Raw genomic sequence first — 16,464 nt, 5'->3', positions numbered from 1 at the left:
GCTTATTCACACACTACAAGATGTGTAATCTGCAGAAATGTCTAGGATTCCATCTTGCCAACACCATCGCGACCAGGCAAGAGTATTAAAAACGAACCGAAATTTCAATTTCAAGTCGGCAAAAAGAATGGGGCTCGACTGCGGCTTTGGCATTACGCTTAACTTTTCTCGCCTTATATTTTATTCAAATGGCTCACATTATTATTTTCTCTTTTTGTTTTGTTCTGTACGCCGCTCAGCAGGATAATTTGAGCTGCTTGAGTGCCTGACATTTTCACATTTTGCCGCCGTTAGAAAAATAAAATTGCAGAGGAAAACAACACAGCAAGAATGCGGCCATTACGCGGTGCTCCCCTCCGCTCCCCTCCCCTGCCAACCATTTACCTCGGTTTTCCAATTTTTGGCACACTCCCCACTGGTCCAAGCCGAATTTTCCGAGGAGGGTCAGAAGTTTCAACGGCCATTAGGCGGATCTCGTGTGCAGCTCAATTTGAATAACATTTTCCCAGGTGCTAAGCCCACGTCTAATGAGAGTGTGCCTCAGCTCCAGATCCAATCGTTCAAGTTTTAAGTGAATTTAAACGGAGACCGCAGAGGAAAAGTTTAATTGAGTTACGCCGAGAGCACAGGGCAAATGCCATTACGCATACGACCCGTTGCATGACCAGGCGTAAAAGCACAGATGGCCAAAGTTTGCTGCAAAAATCATTAGTTTTAATAACATTTAAGCAACCCAAACGAGAATGGATGCATGGATGTCCTTGATGGGACTTGGTAGAAGGAAAGTCGGGCCATCACAACATTTGTTCTCGGATCCTAATGAGGAATGACATTCACATTTGCTGGTTGGATGCATTTGGCTCCGCTTCCGATTTGCCACGTGATCAAATTTCGTGCTTCCTTGAAATGAATAATATTTCTGAAGGCTGCCTGCCAATCATCAAATTGAGTTAATTAAATTACTCCCTAATCATGAGTGTGCAATTACTGAGAGCGCGCAGCAATTTCCATTTAAATTATACGGAAATTCTGAAAATCATTCCAGAGAAGCAAATCGATTAGAGTAAATAAAGTTTAAATATATAATTAAAAGGAAAATTATTTATTTTTTATTTCATTCCAGAGAAGCAAATCGATTTGACTGAATAAAGTTTAAATATATAATTTAAAGGAAAATTATTTTATTTGTTAAGAAAATTATATTTTTTCATGCATTGTATTGTATTTAATGTATTTTAAAATATATTTTAAAATCAAAGTGTGGTAAGTATTGCAACCATCTTTAAGTGTACGACATACAACAACTCAATCAAAACTAATTTCAAATTTCGGTTCAAATAATTCAATCGAATTAACTGATTATTAATTTCGCCACGTACTTCTCAAAATCCCACTTTTAGCCACGAGGAGTTTGCGATACTTTCTTGTAACTTTTGTGGCGCAGCAATTTCATCAGATCTTCCGCCCAATCGGCGAAAATAATTTACATAATTAGTGAGAAAGCGTCCGGCGCCTGGCACCAAATGCAAAAAAAGAAAAGAGGCGAAAAAATCGGAAAATAAATACAGCTCATAAATATTGTGGATAAATAAACAAGGGCTTCGCTAAACGTGTTAATTTGCAACTTTCGAAATTAATGCATACACATCTAAATGAATTTCTGTTTGCCCTCGGCCATTTTATTTTCCGGCCATTTCAGCCATTTTAGCCATTTTGGCTTGGTCATTGCTTTTTCTTCTTTTCTAATGCCCAACTTCATTTTTTTTTTGCCTTCCTGCTTGCGCTTCAATTAACAACAACTTGTTACAGCCGCAAATTGAACTTAAGCTTCCAAATTTGAATAAATAAACTAAATGCCGTGCTAAATAAAAAAAAAAATCAAAAGAAGACGGCAAATAAATAAAAACTGCGTTGCCCATTCGCAGCTAAGTGTGGTTTTCATTTTGTCTCAAATTGTTTTGCTTAGCAAAAAACGTGAAAAAAAGGGAAAAAATGAGAAAAAAAGTGAAAAACCCGTTTGGTAGGCGGGTGTTAATTTCACAGGAATTTTTTTCGGGTTTACAACGCTTACAGGTGCCACACACAGCCCAGGTGTAGACACCAAGGCCCAAATATGATCTGCAGAGTGTGGGAAACTGTCATAGCCACGCCCAGCTCACTGGATTTCCACCAGCCCCGAGCCATTTGGAATTGGCCTTGTTGCGAGGGAAATCTGGTATGCCGGTCTTGATTTCCATTTACCAACTGAGAATGCACACAAATGTGATTTGCTCACCTTTCACAAGCCCATTTTTGCACCTTTAAACTCAAAGAACCTTTAATTTGAACAGCTGATGCAAAAGATACTTTAAGTAATGTGTTTATATATTTTCTTAAGATTGCTCGTACATTTTCGTATACTAACTTGCCAATTCTAAACATTACGCTCTTACAAATAGAAATTACAACTACTAGTTTATATTGCTCCAATTAGCTATGAACTCGTCATTCTTGCCACTCCCTGCTGCATTTCCATTTAGATTGTTTGGCCATGGCTCTTTTTCTTCGATTCTTGCAAGTGGCATTGCGTATTGATGGGAAAAGGAATAATGCAGCCATAAACGAAAATCGCAGCGATTAGCTTAAATTGCAGGGAATCTCCAAAAAGGACCCTCGAGCCAGCAACACACACACATGCACACAAGTCTCACGCTCACACGGACAGGGCACAGACAATAAACCAATAAACGAAAGCCATCTAAGTGACCCATAAAGCGGGGCGGAAACGGAAGTGCAGGGGGCAGGTGCACGGAGAGAAACCGGGTGCAACTTGCTAACTTTTTTTTACTTCAACTTAATTTACAACAACGTGGGAAATAAATATTTAAATAATATTCGGAAGTTTGGTGCACCAATTTAGACAAAAGGAATGAGCTTTTCCCAAATTAGTTAAGACTAAAGTGCCACATTTAGGAATGACATTTGAAAGACGTGATTAGAAACCTCTGCAATTGGAATTGCATTTTAGGAATATCTTTCCAACTTTCTTTCTCTCTGTGCAACACAACAAATGTGCAAATGAAGTAGCTTAGGGATTGACATAAGTGTAAGTGCCCCACAGATGATGCTGCGATGGATTCTGATGCTGCTGCTCCTGCTGCTGGGACTGCAGCTCCTGTTGCGGTGCGGGGTCACCCAGGGTGGGGGTCAGGGAGCCGGAGCCGTTGGCATACGGCTGCTGGGCGCCGAAGTTGGGGACCTGGCTGCCGGAGGAGGCGGCCGCCGGGGAGTAGCCCAAGTGCTCGTAGTAGTCCGCCACCGGCTGCTGCGAACTGGCACTGGAGCAGGCCGAGGACAGCGAGGCGGAGGAGTTCAAAGGCGGCGAGTGGTGCAGCGGGTGGTGCAGTGGGTGGTGCAGCGGGTGCGTGTGGTGTGGGTGATGCGAATGATGGTGCTGCGTCATGGGCAACATTTGATCCATGAGATACTGGTCAATTTCCTTGGGATCGATGTCGGCGGCAGCTGGCTTGTAATTTAAGGCTTCACTGGCCTGTGACGCCACTGGCTGTGGCTGCTCCTCGCCGCCGAAGTGGCCTCCATTGGTGGCGTAGGCGTAGGCGGGGTAGCTCACCCGACTGCCCTCGTAGCCACCATACCCATTGATGTTCTCCAGGAAGTCCATTTCCTGACCTGCTCCTCCATCTCCTCCTCCACCTCCTCCTGCTCCTGCTCCACCCTGCACTCCAACGCCCGCCGCTTGCCCCTGATAGTTGACCTCACCTAGAGCCACATACTCCCTGCCAGCCTCGAGCAGAACTCCGTAATCATGGCCAGCACTGCCCACCGGCTCACTTAGTTGCCTTAGCAAGAGACTGGGGTTATTTGCTGCCGCTGCCTTTGCACTCGAGGGGGCGGCATTGTAGGGCGTGGCTGGGGGCGTCAGCGAGGACAGTGAACTGGCCGTGGAGCAGGGCGAGTCCAGGCCCGTTTCGATGAGGCCCTGCTCCATCAAGCTGGCCGCACAGGCACTGTTCAGGGATTTCATAAAGGCCTCATTACTGAACACATCCGCGGAGCTGGAGCCCACATTGGCATGGGCGATGGAGGAGGCGCAGTCGCCCAGAGCAGCTGCATTTGATTTTCCAGCTCGCCTCTGGCCATTGGCATTGCTGCTCCTCGGCTTGCCGGAGCTGCCCGTGCTGGCGGACATGGCCATCTCTGCACCCGGAGACTCCCCCTCCCCGCTCTGCTGGCTGGGCATTAAGCGCGCCTTCTTGCGCCGCGGCTGGTACTTGTAGTCCGGATGCTCCTGCTTGTGGGTCATCCGCAGCTTCTCGGCGAACTCCATGAAGGGCTTCTTGTCGCTGTCCTTTAGGTTTCTGCAAGTGCAAATGGGTAGCAGATAGAAATATAGAAATAGTATTTACTGGATTGCCACTATTCTTAAAAGCTATCTGCCGCAGATCTCAGCTGCGTGATTAATGCATAAAATCTGTCGGGCCAAAAGGCGATCTGCGACACAGCGGCGTCGTTTGCATATATTGTTTGTAATAAAATATTGTGCGGTTCGAAATTAAAATTTCACAGTTCAGCGCTTGGGGCGAGCGGCGATAAGAAGTGGAGTCTTCGGCTGATAAGAAGATCGAAGCATCCGCCCCAACTAATTGCGAATGGAGCTGGACCAATTTGTTGGGCCCATAAATAAAGCCTGTTTAATTAACTGTCACTGCGACTCTCAGAATTCTTGAGCCCAATAATAGATGCGACATTTCCTTGGACTCAAGTCAGCTTTATGGAAATATGAGGTAAGAAAAGTAGCCTGTTTAAGTGCAATATTTCAGCTTGCAGCTCGTGACTTTCTCTGGAAAGTGTCCAGCAGGTGAACCTAATATATTTATCTTGGCTTCCTGGATACTAGATGTTTATCTGACTTTATTTGCTGGGCTGCAGTTGGCTGTCCTCTGAGTAACTGATTCCTTCTCTCTGACTACTGATGCAATTCCCTGTCTCGACGGAAAGCCCTTAACCAAACTTGGGGGATTTTCCCACCCCCTTAACCCCCTAACACCCTAACCCCCACTGGGGATGGCTGCTTTGTCTGGCCGAGAAGTGGGGCTTATAAAAGACACTTTTCAAGTGGTCCATGCCCCAGCGTTTACGCAGCCAGATACGTGCCTCAGTTTCGCCGCTCCTCCAATCCAAAGTGATGTATATATAGTATAGTATAGTATAGCATAGTATAGAATAGTGTAGTGGGTATAGAATAGCCAGTACTTACTTCCACAGCTTGCCCAGCGATTTGCTTAGCTCCGAGTTCTGCAGATGCGGATACTGTTTGGACATGACCCTGCGGGCTGCCTGGGCCCAAACCATGAAGGCGTTCATTGGGCGCTTGATGTGCTCCTTTTTGCGGTCCGTGGGCGCCCTGAAATGTAAGTAGAGAGAGTGGATGGTAGTCGGTCAGAAATGCAGTGACTTGTTGGCGGGGTAAACAAGTTTCATTAATTGCTAAAAGACGTCGCAGACCGAAAAACGGCACAACAACGCATAATGTCAAACTGAAATTTGCAATTAAAACTTTTATTTGCCACGGCAAATAGCAAATAGAAATGGTAGAGAAATGGTAGAGAAATGGCATCAAGGCCGGCAGCAGCGTAGAAAGCCAGCAAAGTTCAGGAGTGCAGTCAAAAATGTATTTCTGAGTCCACAAAAATGGCAGCGGGCAGTGCAAAAGTGAAGTGCAAACAAAAGCAATCAGCAAAATCGTGCAAAATTCGAGAGAAGTGGGCTTTTGGTGGGCCAAAATCTATTTTAGCCATGCCAGAAAGCATGGGGAATCCTTTAAGTGGTTGCCTCAACTCTTGACTTTGCATAAAGTGTACAACGAGTTCATCTCCACTTGTCTCCTTCCAAACCTCCCAATAAATCCATTGACAGAGCGACACAAGCTCGTCCAAATAAAACCAACGGGGCGTATGAGTTATCTCTGCTACAAACAGCGTGCTGTTCCCATGTGCACACTGGCATGGCATAATGAAATCTATTTTTCCAGGAAACCTAAGCCTGTTTCTGTCTAATTTCAATCTATTTCTCTACATACTTTTATTTCTCTACATACTAGTGAGAAATGAGGTCTTGTTTTGGCATACCAAAATGTAACAACCTGTTTCTACATATTTTCGGCACTCATACAAAAGGACACCCCTCTCTAACTCGAAGTCCAGCACACACATTGTTCTTATCTATTCATTCACTTTTATTTAGCATGTCGAGCAGCGAGGAAGACAGAGATTCACAGATTCAGAGATTCAATCAAAGAGATAGGCGTTTCGGGGGCGGAACACTGTGGCAGAGTGCCCACCTTTTTGGGGAGCCTTCTATATTGAATTATTTATCCTAAGTAAACATGATCAGGGCAAGGATTTGTTAGGTAAATCCTTAAATTCAGTTGGTGTGCCAGTGCCTTTGTGGCAGTGAGTTTATTCAATATGCCTGACTGCATTCTGTGCCTGGCCGGAAAATGTTTGAATCTGTTTTCAATCAGTGCAAATCAATAGGCAGGTGTTTGCAGCCCAGGCATTGATTAGCTTAAAAAAACCCAAATATATTACCATTCTCAGTCGATTTTTGAACTTCCGTTGTTAGCCGCCTTGCGCCTGGGCTTAATTACAAGTTCGGCCGAGCTTATTAAGCGATTTAAAACGCGACCGGAGGACAAATGGACATCGTCTTGGGGTTTGTTATCTGCCTTTTGGTATCGTCGGCGTCACGACCCCACCCCTCCCAGCATCCCAACATCCCCGCATCCCAACAACATATAGCCAAAGCCGAGCTCCCCCGGATTCAAAAGTATATATATGCACGAGTACGAGTATCTGTATCTGCAGCTCTCACGCTTGACAGCACGCTAATCAGAATCAAGTGATGTTCGTTCGCTGCACTCGGTTCTGGGACTTGCGAGGTGGTGCGCTGTTCCCAGGCCTACACTGAGCGAAAATGCGAGTTTTATATTTCATTTTCCTGGCACAAGTAGCTACATTTTGTTGAATTTTTTCGCGTGCACCGTCGAAACCCCAGAGATATATGCACAGCATTTGCCCGGGGCACTTGGCAACTCAAGCACGTCTTCATTATTTGCTGCTGTTGTTGCATTCGGAGATGCGCAAATCTCATTAAGTGATATCTTCAAGTGGCCGTTAGCTCATGGGCAAATATGAGAAATGAGCGGCGACTGCGAGGAATTTTGAATTTGCAGCTTTCCATTTTTCGCATATGCCAAAGATACAAGATACAAGATACAGAGATGCGAGGATGCAAAGATACACTTCGGCTTTTCTTGCGCCTCTTTTATCAGCAATGGGCCATTTGCCGCTTTTGTTATTAAATTTTACTGTGGCGGGGGAAGGAGTGCATCCCAAATATTTACGGCCTTAACACGAAGCTGTAAACACGGCATGAAAACTCCCATTTTCATACCCATTTCCATTTCCATGCCCATTTTCATTTCCAATTTGTAAGCGCATGTCAAAAACTGGGGACAAATGCGCCTAATTAGCGGCGGAGACGTCTCAGCGATTTTCACAAGTTCACAAATATGAAATGTATCTAACAGATACAGCGCGTGTAAACAAATTGCAGCAGCCGCAGTTCGTTGTTATTTTGTCTTTTTGTGTTGTATCTCCAGTATTTTCGTTTTTATTTCTTATTTGCTTAGGCAGTGCCCACATTTTCCCACGCAGCCGCCGCTTTTACGACACTTTTGTCAAACAAATTTAAAATGCATCCAACGGATGCAGTTGCCTGTTTGCACTGCGGTCGCCTGGCCTTTCTTCTTTTATGTTCCGCCCTCTGTTGGCCCCCGAAGTTCGTCCGAAAAGGTGGTCAAACACCCAGGGCACTGATAAGGTGATAAGGTGCTGGAGCTGCCCCTTTACTCACAATCAGGGGGAATCTGCTACCGTGAGACTGGCACTTGAGTTCTTACTTGCTCAGACTTTGTGGCCAGCTGCACTGCTAAAGTGCGGAAAATTACAGGAAATTATGGGATAATAAGCTAATTATTATTTATCATAAAAATAAAATCCATTGATAAATCATATATGTTAATCAGAGAGCTAACGTTTTATTTTAATCCAGTACTTGGTTACTGAGGTTGAAATAAGTATATAAAGATTATCTCATTGAAGACATTGGCTTGCTTATGATATTAAAAGGGTATTGATCAAATTATGTGCATAACATTATGTACATAACATTTTTAATTTAGCTAAGCAATGCTTTATATAGTATTCAAACATTCTAGCCAACTTAGTTGTCCTGCATAGTTTTGGCCAGTGCTCTTGGCCAACTTTTTGTGCGGCTGTGGTAACAAGGAAAACATCTCGTTATTGGCTTCTACTTGGGTCAGGGATCAATGGGAATGGCTGGTCTTATTGGAAACCCATAGGAGTGCGAGTGCCATTGAAGCAGCCACACATGGCGACCTCTTGAGCAGAGCGGCCTTTTTGAGCTTTCCCTTTCGATTTAAGCCGCCTCTTGGCCACTTCATCTCGATTCCATTGTCTGTTATCATTTCATTTGGCCACGTCCTCATCCATTTCCACTTCCACCACTAGCAGCAGCAGCACTCTCATTTTCATTTCATTTTCCTGCTTTTTTCAATTTCCAAGTCAATTTATTTTTACAGCGCACTGTGCCGCACTCGAGCAAAGTGACAGAGAGTTCGGCCCATTCCGATTCCCCAGCACCGCTGACCAGCAAGGAGCAGCTGAGTAGGCGTGAAAGGACCCAGGGAAAGGGGGCGTGGCAGCTGGGAGCGGCAACGCGATGAAGAGCGACAGTTTAAGTGGCGTAGAGCAACGAGCTCAGCTATATCCTGGTTTTGGTGGCTGATGGGTGGTTTTTTGCTATTTTCCGCCTGATTGGTGGGTGGTTGCAGCTACAATCAATGCTGTAGCATGTCAGCTGCGAATATGCGAGTATGTCCCTGACATTTGATGATTGTCCCAGTGCTGAAGTGGCCCCCAATCGAATAACCTAGCTAGAGACACTGCCCAACAAGGATTTATGATCTAATATTATTATTCAATATATCAAGTGTTGGCACGTTAATTGTTAGATATATTCATGCCATTCTAAACCGGCTATGGAATGACTCACTTTCAATCGCAACGCAGCCGCTAAAGAGTAGTTAAATATTTAGAATCCAGCCCCTCGATTCGTGGGAATATGCATGATTCACCCGAATGCAAAGCAAGTCAACATCGAGTATTATTTATTGCTTTCCGCCTCGCAATGTTTGCCTGTTTTCTAGTGTAGCGCGCCTTTTCGGAATCTCACAAATATGAAAAGTTTGCGCCGAATTTCCACACCTATTTTCCCGCTGGCGATTTTTCGCCCAGCCATCGGGAAATCCGGCAGACTTCGGCATTCGAGGAATAATCGCGTGGGTGTTCCCGCCATGGAAACGGCGGCCACAGGATTCCCAGTGCCGCCAGAAACACACACTGAGATGTGGAAAGGATGCAGGATACGGGGACGGGAACGGGGATTCGAAACGGAATGGCTGCTGAGCCATTGAACCCTTTTTGAAAGGCATATCGTGGGGATTTGCGCCAAAATGTGCCAGTACTTGGGCTAAAAGCTTATGGCCGGATCAAATGCGCCTTCAATTTTATGCGCAAATGTTGTTCAATATTTGGCCAAATACCCCGAGCTTAGCAGAGCCCAGGGAGTTTGCTCAGTATTGTGATACCCTCGGATGTTCGCAGCAACGATGTGCAGGATTTTAAAGTCTAACAGAAGTCGTGTGCTTTGTTAGTAATATTTAATAATTTGTCTTATATTTAATATGCTCATTCAAAGTAGATGCCTTGTTTCTAAAAGCATAAAATCATTACAGGAAATAGCAGACAGATACAATAACAGATACTTCCCTTCAAATTTGAGCCAACGAACAAACATCATGAGATGGCAAACTCCTGAGCTCATCAAATCGATGTTCCACTTCATTTCCGACCTTAAGAACCCCTTTCTCTTTTGCCCAGACTTTTGGCGACCCTAATCGCGGAATCCTTTGAGCCTCGCTGGCTTTGGCTCACATCACAAGTTGGTGGTACAACTTGGCTCACTTGCACTTTAGTTGGTGGCAACTTTTTCGGCCATTGTCGCGCTCACCTGGCCATAAAACTGGAAAACTCGACCATGGATGGGGACTTGCCCGTAGGAGGAGGACAACACCTCGGGGAGATGAGCTGGCGATGTTTTGTAAATTCCGGCTGCAACAAAAAGTATGCAAAACGAGCGAGTCTAGGCTGGCAACTTTTGGCCAGCAGTTGTGGTTATGGGCCAGCAACAAAAACAGGGCCATCAGCAGCAACAAAATCAATATTTGCCTTGTAAGCCGCACGTGTATCTGTTCTTCTTGTTGCCGCTGCACAAACTTTTACCGGCCACCAAAAGCTGAGGTTGCTGCTCTTGGGGGCGGCTTTTTGGGGTCTGCAGGGGGCGGTGCTCTGCCAACATGTGAGGGGGTTTCTACCAACACGAGGCGGCGCAACAGCTACAAACATGTTTGTAACAGCAAACTGTGGAACTAGTAGCACTACTGCCTTCGAAGGGGTTAAGTTCTATAACTTCTATGCTCTAGGTATAATACCTCTTACTCGCATGACAACCAAGAAACACTTCTTCATTCTGCGGTTTTCGAGACACCAAGTAAGTTGCTCAATAACTTCATGGATGTGGCCCACTGTCCCCCCATTTGGATGGCATGAGGACGCCAGCGGAGCTTTCACCATGGGGAAGTGTTTGGTTAGGCTGCCCGAGATGACTTGTTGGGGCCATGTAAATTGACTCGTCGCAGCGCCGAAAGTAGAACTATCCGATGGATGGCTTATGACTTAGGGGCTGTGGCTCTGGCTCTGGCTCTGGATGCCTGGCCCACCTGGCCGAGGGGTGCTCCATGGGCGAGTGATAACACCTCGGGCCGGACACGCAGATAAGCAATGAAATATTTATAGCGTCGCCAAAGTCCTACCCGAAGTTGCGCCGCCTCCTCCTTGGAGGAGGTAGTAGGGTTCCATATCTAATCGAGCCAAGTAAATAGAGCAGGGCGCATAAGAAGGGGTTCCGTTCCGCACATGGTGTCTGTATTATTTAATAACAAACCCCAGTCCACCCAAAAGCGGACAGATATACGTGTATATATGGGTTTATGTCGTGCTGTGCTGCGACGATCGTCTGACTATTCAAGTGGCTCCTCAGCACGTTGTGGTTGTGGCTGCTCTTAAGTAACAGTTTTTCAAGTGAATCATGCGAAATTAATTTAACCAAATCAAACAGCAAATCAAACAGCATTACCCTGTTTGCAAAAGGAAGTCACAAACTGTTACATATGCTCGATACTTGCTATGCTGCCCTATATCGTTGAGATTCATTGTAACTAAATGGTAAAATTATAAATAAAATAAAGGAAAATTTTTTTAGATAAATGCCAGTGCTTTGTACTCCTCACTTCAAACCAACAAAATTCCTAGCAGAAAGTAAAGCAATTTGAAATCAATTGCTGCTGTCAATCAGGACAAACAGCGAGGCAATTAAACGTGTCTCCCACACATTACACTTACAGCACATTTTCGCCATTTAAGAGATTTAATTTTTAAGGTGACAGGGATACGTGGTGGTAATCCGGTGAAGTGAGCGGGGACTTGAAGGCAAGCGATGTGCATTTAAGCGATTTTAAGTGGAAATAAACAAGGCTCATAAAGCGCAAGGTAAACAATTTGCCGAGAGTTGGGGGATAGTGAGTGCAGGAGGGCTCCAAGTGGGTGGATCGGTGGACTGGTGGACTGGTGGACTGGTGGAGTGGTGGGGAATGGAGCCCCTCCTCCAACGTGGATAGATAAAGGAAAGGAAAGGAATGGAAAGGAAATGGCGCTCATATCCTTGTGCAAACACACACGTGCTCTTGACAGCGCTTTCTGCGCATTTCGCAACGAGGGGGCCACTGCGCCCAAGGATGTTTGTCCCTGGACAGCTGAGAATCAGCTCCACTCGGCTGCACTGGGGGAAACCGAAACGGAATCGTAAATCAATACTAACTACCTGTTTTCTTCGAGTTTTTCAAGGGGAAACTCTTTCCGTGCACTCATTCATGTGCACTAGCGAGTTAAAATTCATCAGCATCAAACTAGACAATAAATAAGCACTCACATCAGTTAGTAAACTGTAAGCTTACTAGCAATCTTCCCAGTTTATTTTTCCAGTGTAATCCCAGGCCAGTGATAAGCGACGCGGAGAACAAAGCGACTGAAGGCGGCTGACAAACTCAGATAAGACTGGAGCCCAGCTTAAAGACCGGAGGTGGAAGCCCGGCATTTGCTAATTGCCGCTCAAACAGACAGCTGGAGCTACCGAGGATCATGGAACTAAGATCTGGGATCTGAGAGGGCATCAGGAAGGGGGGATGTGGGGAATCTGGAGTCCGAGGGATCTGAGAGATCAGCCGCTGCTGCTGGCACCCTTCTTTCCCACGACCTGCAGCCACTGCAAGTAATCCGAAATACGAAATACGGAACCAAGTGTCAACTCCGCGGTGCGCTTGAGTTGAGATCTGCTGGGGTTTGCAGCCCCAAGAAGCCCATCTCCACCTCCACCTCCACCTCCACCTCCACCTCCACCTCCACCTCCACCTCCACCTCCACCTCCACCTCCACCTCCACCTTGTTAGCAGTTAGCGTCTTTACGCTAAAAACATATTTATTCGCTTTTTATGCCTGAATTGATTTGTCGTCGTCGTCTTCATCTCGAACATTTTGTGCCACTCTGCACGGCGCATTTATTGCGGCCTGTATTTCGTATCTCTGTATCTTTGTATCTCTGTATCTCTGTATCTTTGTATCTCTGTATCTTTGTATCTGGTGGCTTGTTATTGCCTCTTCCTATTATTTCTGCCTTTGGCCAATTTGTTGTGTTGTTGCCCTGGTTTGTTTGTCTAATATGTGTGAATGTGTAAATTCATTTATATTTACATAAATGCCGGCGGATTCCTTCCCTACCAAGTATTGTGCTTTCCTTTCCCTTTGCGGTTCGCCAAGTTTGTTTATCCAGTTAAATAAAAGAAAACCCACCTATACAAGTATGTGCATATGTGCCTGGAAATCGTGTTAATCAGCGAACTCATCGAAGCCTGCTTAGTCATTCGCGGCTTAACGGTGGCTTCAACTCCATTGAGGACTCCATTTGCTCATGGGAATAACACAATGTCTTAATCCGAGTTTGGTTATCTGCATAACTTGATGGTATTTGATAGCACATCTCCCGATTAACGAACTATCAACACCCTTTTAATCTCAATATAAATCACAGGACTTACTTGGCTGAGGCCTGGACCAGATTCCAGTCGTAGCCCTCGAGGACCTTCATCACCGCCGTGGTGATGCGCTCGTCCTCCTTGCGACCACCTTGTCCTTGGGCCTTCTTCTGCTCGGCTTTCAGGGCATAGTTGGCCAGGACCAGGGTTTCCACCGGCTTCGCCCGATCCTTCGAGCAAGTGGAGCTGGCACTTTCACTCATTTTCAACGGCACTTGATTAAAACTCCGATATTAAACTAAATCATCCGCTGTGCACAAAACTCTATGTGTCAATCACTATCACGAATTGTTCTTGCAGCTGCTTGGCGCCCACGCAGAAATGTCGGGAATTTGGAATGGGGCTTACGAGTGGTGAGTGTTACGGATGGCAGAGACGCGACGAGGTTGACGGACTAACTGCGACTGATCTTGGGGATCGCTGGTTTGCTTCCCCAAGACGAGCTCGGCACTCGTCGGATTTCGAGGCGATCGTGGCGATAAGCTGACGACGGTGGTTGGTTGGCTGTCTCTTGTGGGTGGTGGGGGTTATAAGGCAAAGTAGTAAAAGGGGGAGTAGGGTGAGTAGGGGGAAGGGGCAGCAGTACGCGGCGGGGGCGAACATAAAAATCGCGGCGGTACGCGTGTAAATATTAACATGTTCATGTGAAATTAGTTGGCCCCAGAGCGGAATCGAAAATGGGGCGGGGGTGACGACTGTCGCCGAGAAACTAGTGGGAATGCATAAATAGCAAGGTTCGACTTTTAGGTACCCAGTATGCGGAATTTATAGGAAAGAAGGATTAAGAAAAAGAGAAATTAGAGTGAGTGTATAACTCGAATAAGTTCAATTTAGCTATACATTTTAATATTAATAACTAGTTATACTGCAGACTTGATAGAGTAAAACATGGAATTTTGAAATAGTTACCTCTAAATGTAGAACGAATACAACATACCTACTGTATCCAAAACTACAGGGTATCTGAAAGAGATGGCAAAGAGCTGGCAAAGCTGGGAGACATAAATCGAAATGGAAACAGAAACAGAAATTAGTAACACTTTACAGCCACATGTGGATTTATGACACCTCAAAGACTTCGGACTAAGAAGGGGTGGACTCTCGGGATCGTTAGAAACCTGCCACTTGTTGCAGCTGTATTTGGAGTACCAACGGGGAGGGGGGGAAGGGGTGGGGATATTGGTCCTGAATGAGTACACACGCCGAGGAGCAACGATTGGTAATGAGAAGTCGATAAGATCATTAGGGATTTAAGGGTTAACTGAGGTGAATGGAGATAGTGCGCGGGAGTGGGCGTGGGAAATGATCGATGGGTTCTCAGGGTGGACAGAACTTGAGGTAGGAGAACTATTTACCAGAAACTATTAATACATTACATCAAAGCCTTGTAATAATTATAATAAAAACAAATGGAAATGATTAATTTCCACTGCCTGTTATAAAAATGCCATTAATATAGATTCCTACCAACTGTGACCCACTTCTTTGGCACTTTGAGTTAGAAATATTTTTTATAAATAGATAGAAAGACTTGGTCTCCATCTGCGACTCACCTGGTGAGATGTAAATGCTGTACCATTTCATCGATCCAACGCCTGATAAGTCCACATAGAAGCCGAGATCAGGTGAACTGGTAAGATCTTTTCATAACCACTTTGCACTAGATTATACTTTATGCTCCACACGATTCGATTCGATCCAAGCCAAAATCGTAAAAATGCAAAGAAAACAGAAAACAGAAAACACCCTCAAAAAAAAAAAGAGAAATGAGATAATCGGGCAACGGAGAGCTATTCATTCCACGATCGTAAAACGTCGAAGAAGTGTAGTTTGGTTACGCTTTTGTTTACCAGCTGGTTTCAACTGGAAGTTATGGTAGGACCCAACTATCCCATATCTCGCATCTCGGCCGCCAAATTATTTTTGGGGGTTTTTACATCTTTATAATTTTTACAGCTCAATTAACTTTTTTTTTTCAAACGCCGCCGGCCAGGCAGACAAATCGAAGTATCAAAATTAAACAATAAAACGGAGAAATGCATAAACGGAATCATAAATACCTAGGCCATTTCGGATGTTTTATGCCAAGTGGGGAGATGGAATCGAACCTGAAAAACTCAAAACTCAAAACTCAAAACTGAAAACGTCAAAGCAGCGCCCGTTTTTTACTCTTTTTGGAAGTGTCATAAAAGGCATCAAAATGAAAATTATACGATACTCCATAAAAAATAGAATGAAATACAGAAACGCTCGCCACTTCGAAGGCAGTTCGCTGAACTGCAGCGACTGGAAAATTGATTCGCGTCTAGGAAATTTAATGGCCGACCATCTAACAATTTCCCCCGTTTCCCCCCTTGCGTTCAAGCATTTTTTGTTGTTTATTTTCTGGACCGGCAAACTTCAAAGCGCGCCAACTTGTTGATAAACAAGTCGCTGCAAAAAAAGCTACAAAAAATATTATGAATTAATTAAAAATATTTGCGCTGTATAGGAAAAAAATCAGCGCGTACAAATTAATTTTTTTTCCCCCACTTCTTTCGTTTCATAATCAAACTGGAGCAGAAAGGTCGAAATGCAACTGAATGCGCTAGTGGGCGGGGGGCGTGGCGGCGGATGCGACGACCGCTTGACAATTTGCGACTTGCCATGAAATCGCATTATTTGATCTAAGCCGCCGCCGAGCAAAAAGCGAAATACAAAAAATATTCAAGCCGCCTGCTAAACGAAACCAAATGGCGCTTTTTCCACTGCTTTCCACTGCTGCGTTAGAAGGAGCAGTCGAGGGGCGTGCAGCAAGAGGGGCGGGGCAGTGGGGCCCCCAGATATGCGACATGTGTTGCGGAAATATTTAGTGAGCACAATATTGAGAGCAACGGCGGGCAGTCAGGAAATGTGCAAAAGTACAACAGGACACTGAGCAAAATCCGAATTTAAACTGAATTTAATTTACAGTATGCACTGGGTATATATTACAAATCAGTAGCTGAGAAGTTTAGTCTGTTGTCAGCTATTTATTTTTAAACAAAACATCATGAAAAACATCATATAAAATATATACAATAAATTAAATGGAGGAGAATGAAGAAGTAAATTGTGCTCCCTGATTTCTCTCA

At 44.9% G+C, this 16,464-nt stretch overlaps 1 protein-coding gene across 2 annotated transcripts; it reads right to left on the bottom strand.

The window, feature by feature from the left end:
* Window positions 1-2,349: 2,349 nt before the first annotated feature.
* On the bottom strand, window positions 2,350-16,406 carry LOC6538964 (transcription factor Sox-1b). Of its 2 annotated transcripts, none has more exons than XM_015193654.3 (3): window positions 14,905-16,406; window positions 5,258-5,404; window positions 2,350-4,358 (listed from the first exon to the last, which is right to left on the bottom strand). In XM_015193654.3, the coding sequence occupies exons 1-3, from the start codon at window positions 14,928-14,930 to the stop codon at window positions 3,068-3,070; spliced, it is 1,464 nt and encodes a 487-aa protein (XP_015049140.1). In that variant the 5' UTR covers window positions 14,931-16,406; the 3' UTR covers window positions 2,350-3,067. The 2 variants fall into 2 exon arrangements, with proteins under 2 accessions (XP_015049140.1, XP_002099467.1); XM_002099431.4 differs by lacking the exon at window positions 14,905-16,406 and adding an exon at window positions 13,355-13,807.
* Window positions 16,407-16,464: the final 58 nt, after the last annotated feature.

This window comes from Drosophila yakuba, chromosome 3R (genome assembly GCF_016746365.2).
Source record: "Drosophila yakuba strain Tai18E2 chromosome 3R, Prin_Dyak_Tai18E2_2.1, whole genome shotgun sequence".
Taxonomy (NCBI): domain Eukaryota; kingdom Metazoa; phylum Arthropoda; class Insecta; order Diptera; family Drosophilidae; genus Drosophila; species Drosophila yakuba.
This window is presented reverse-complemented; position numbering and strand designations above follow the sequence as displayed.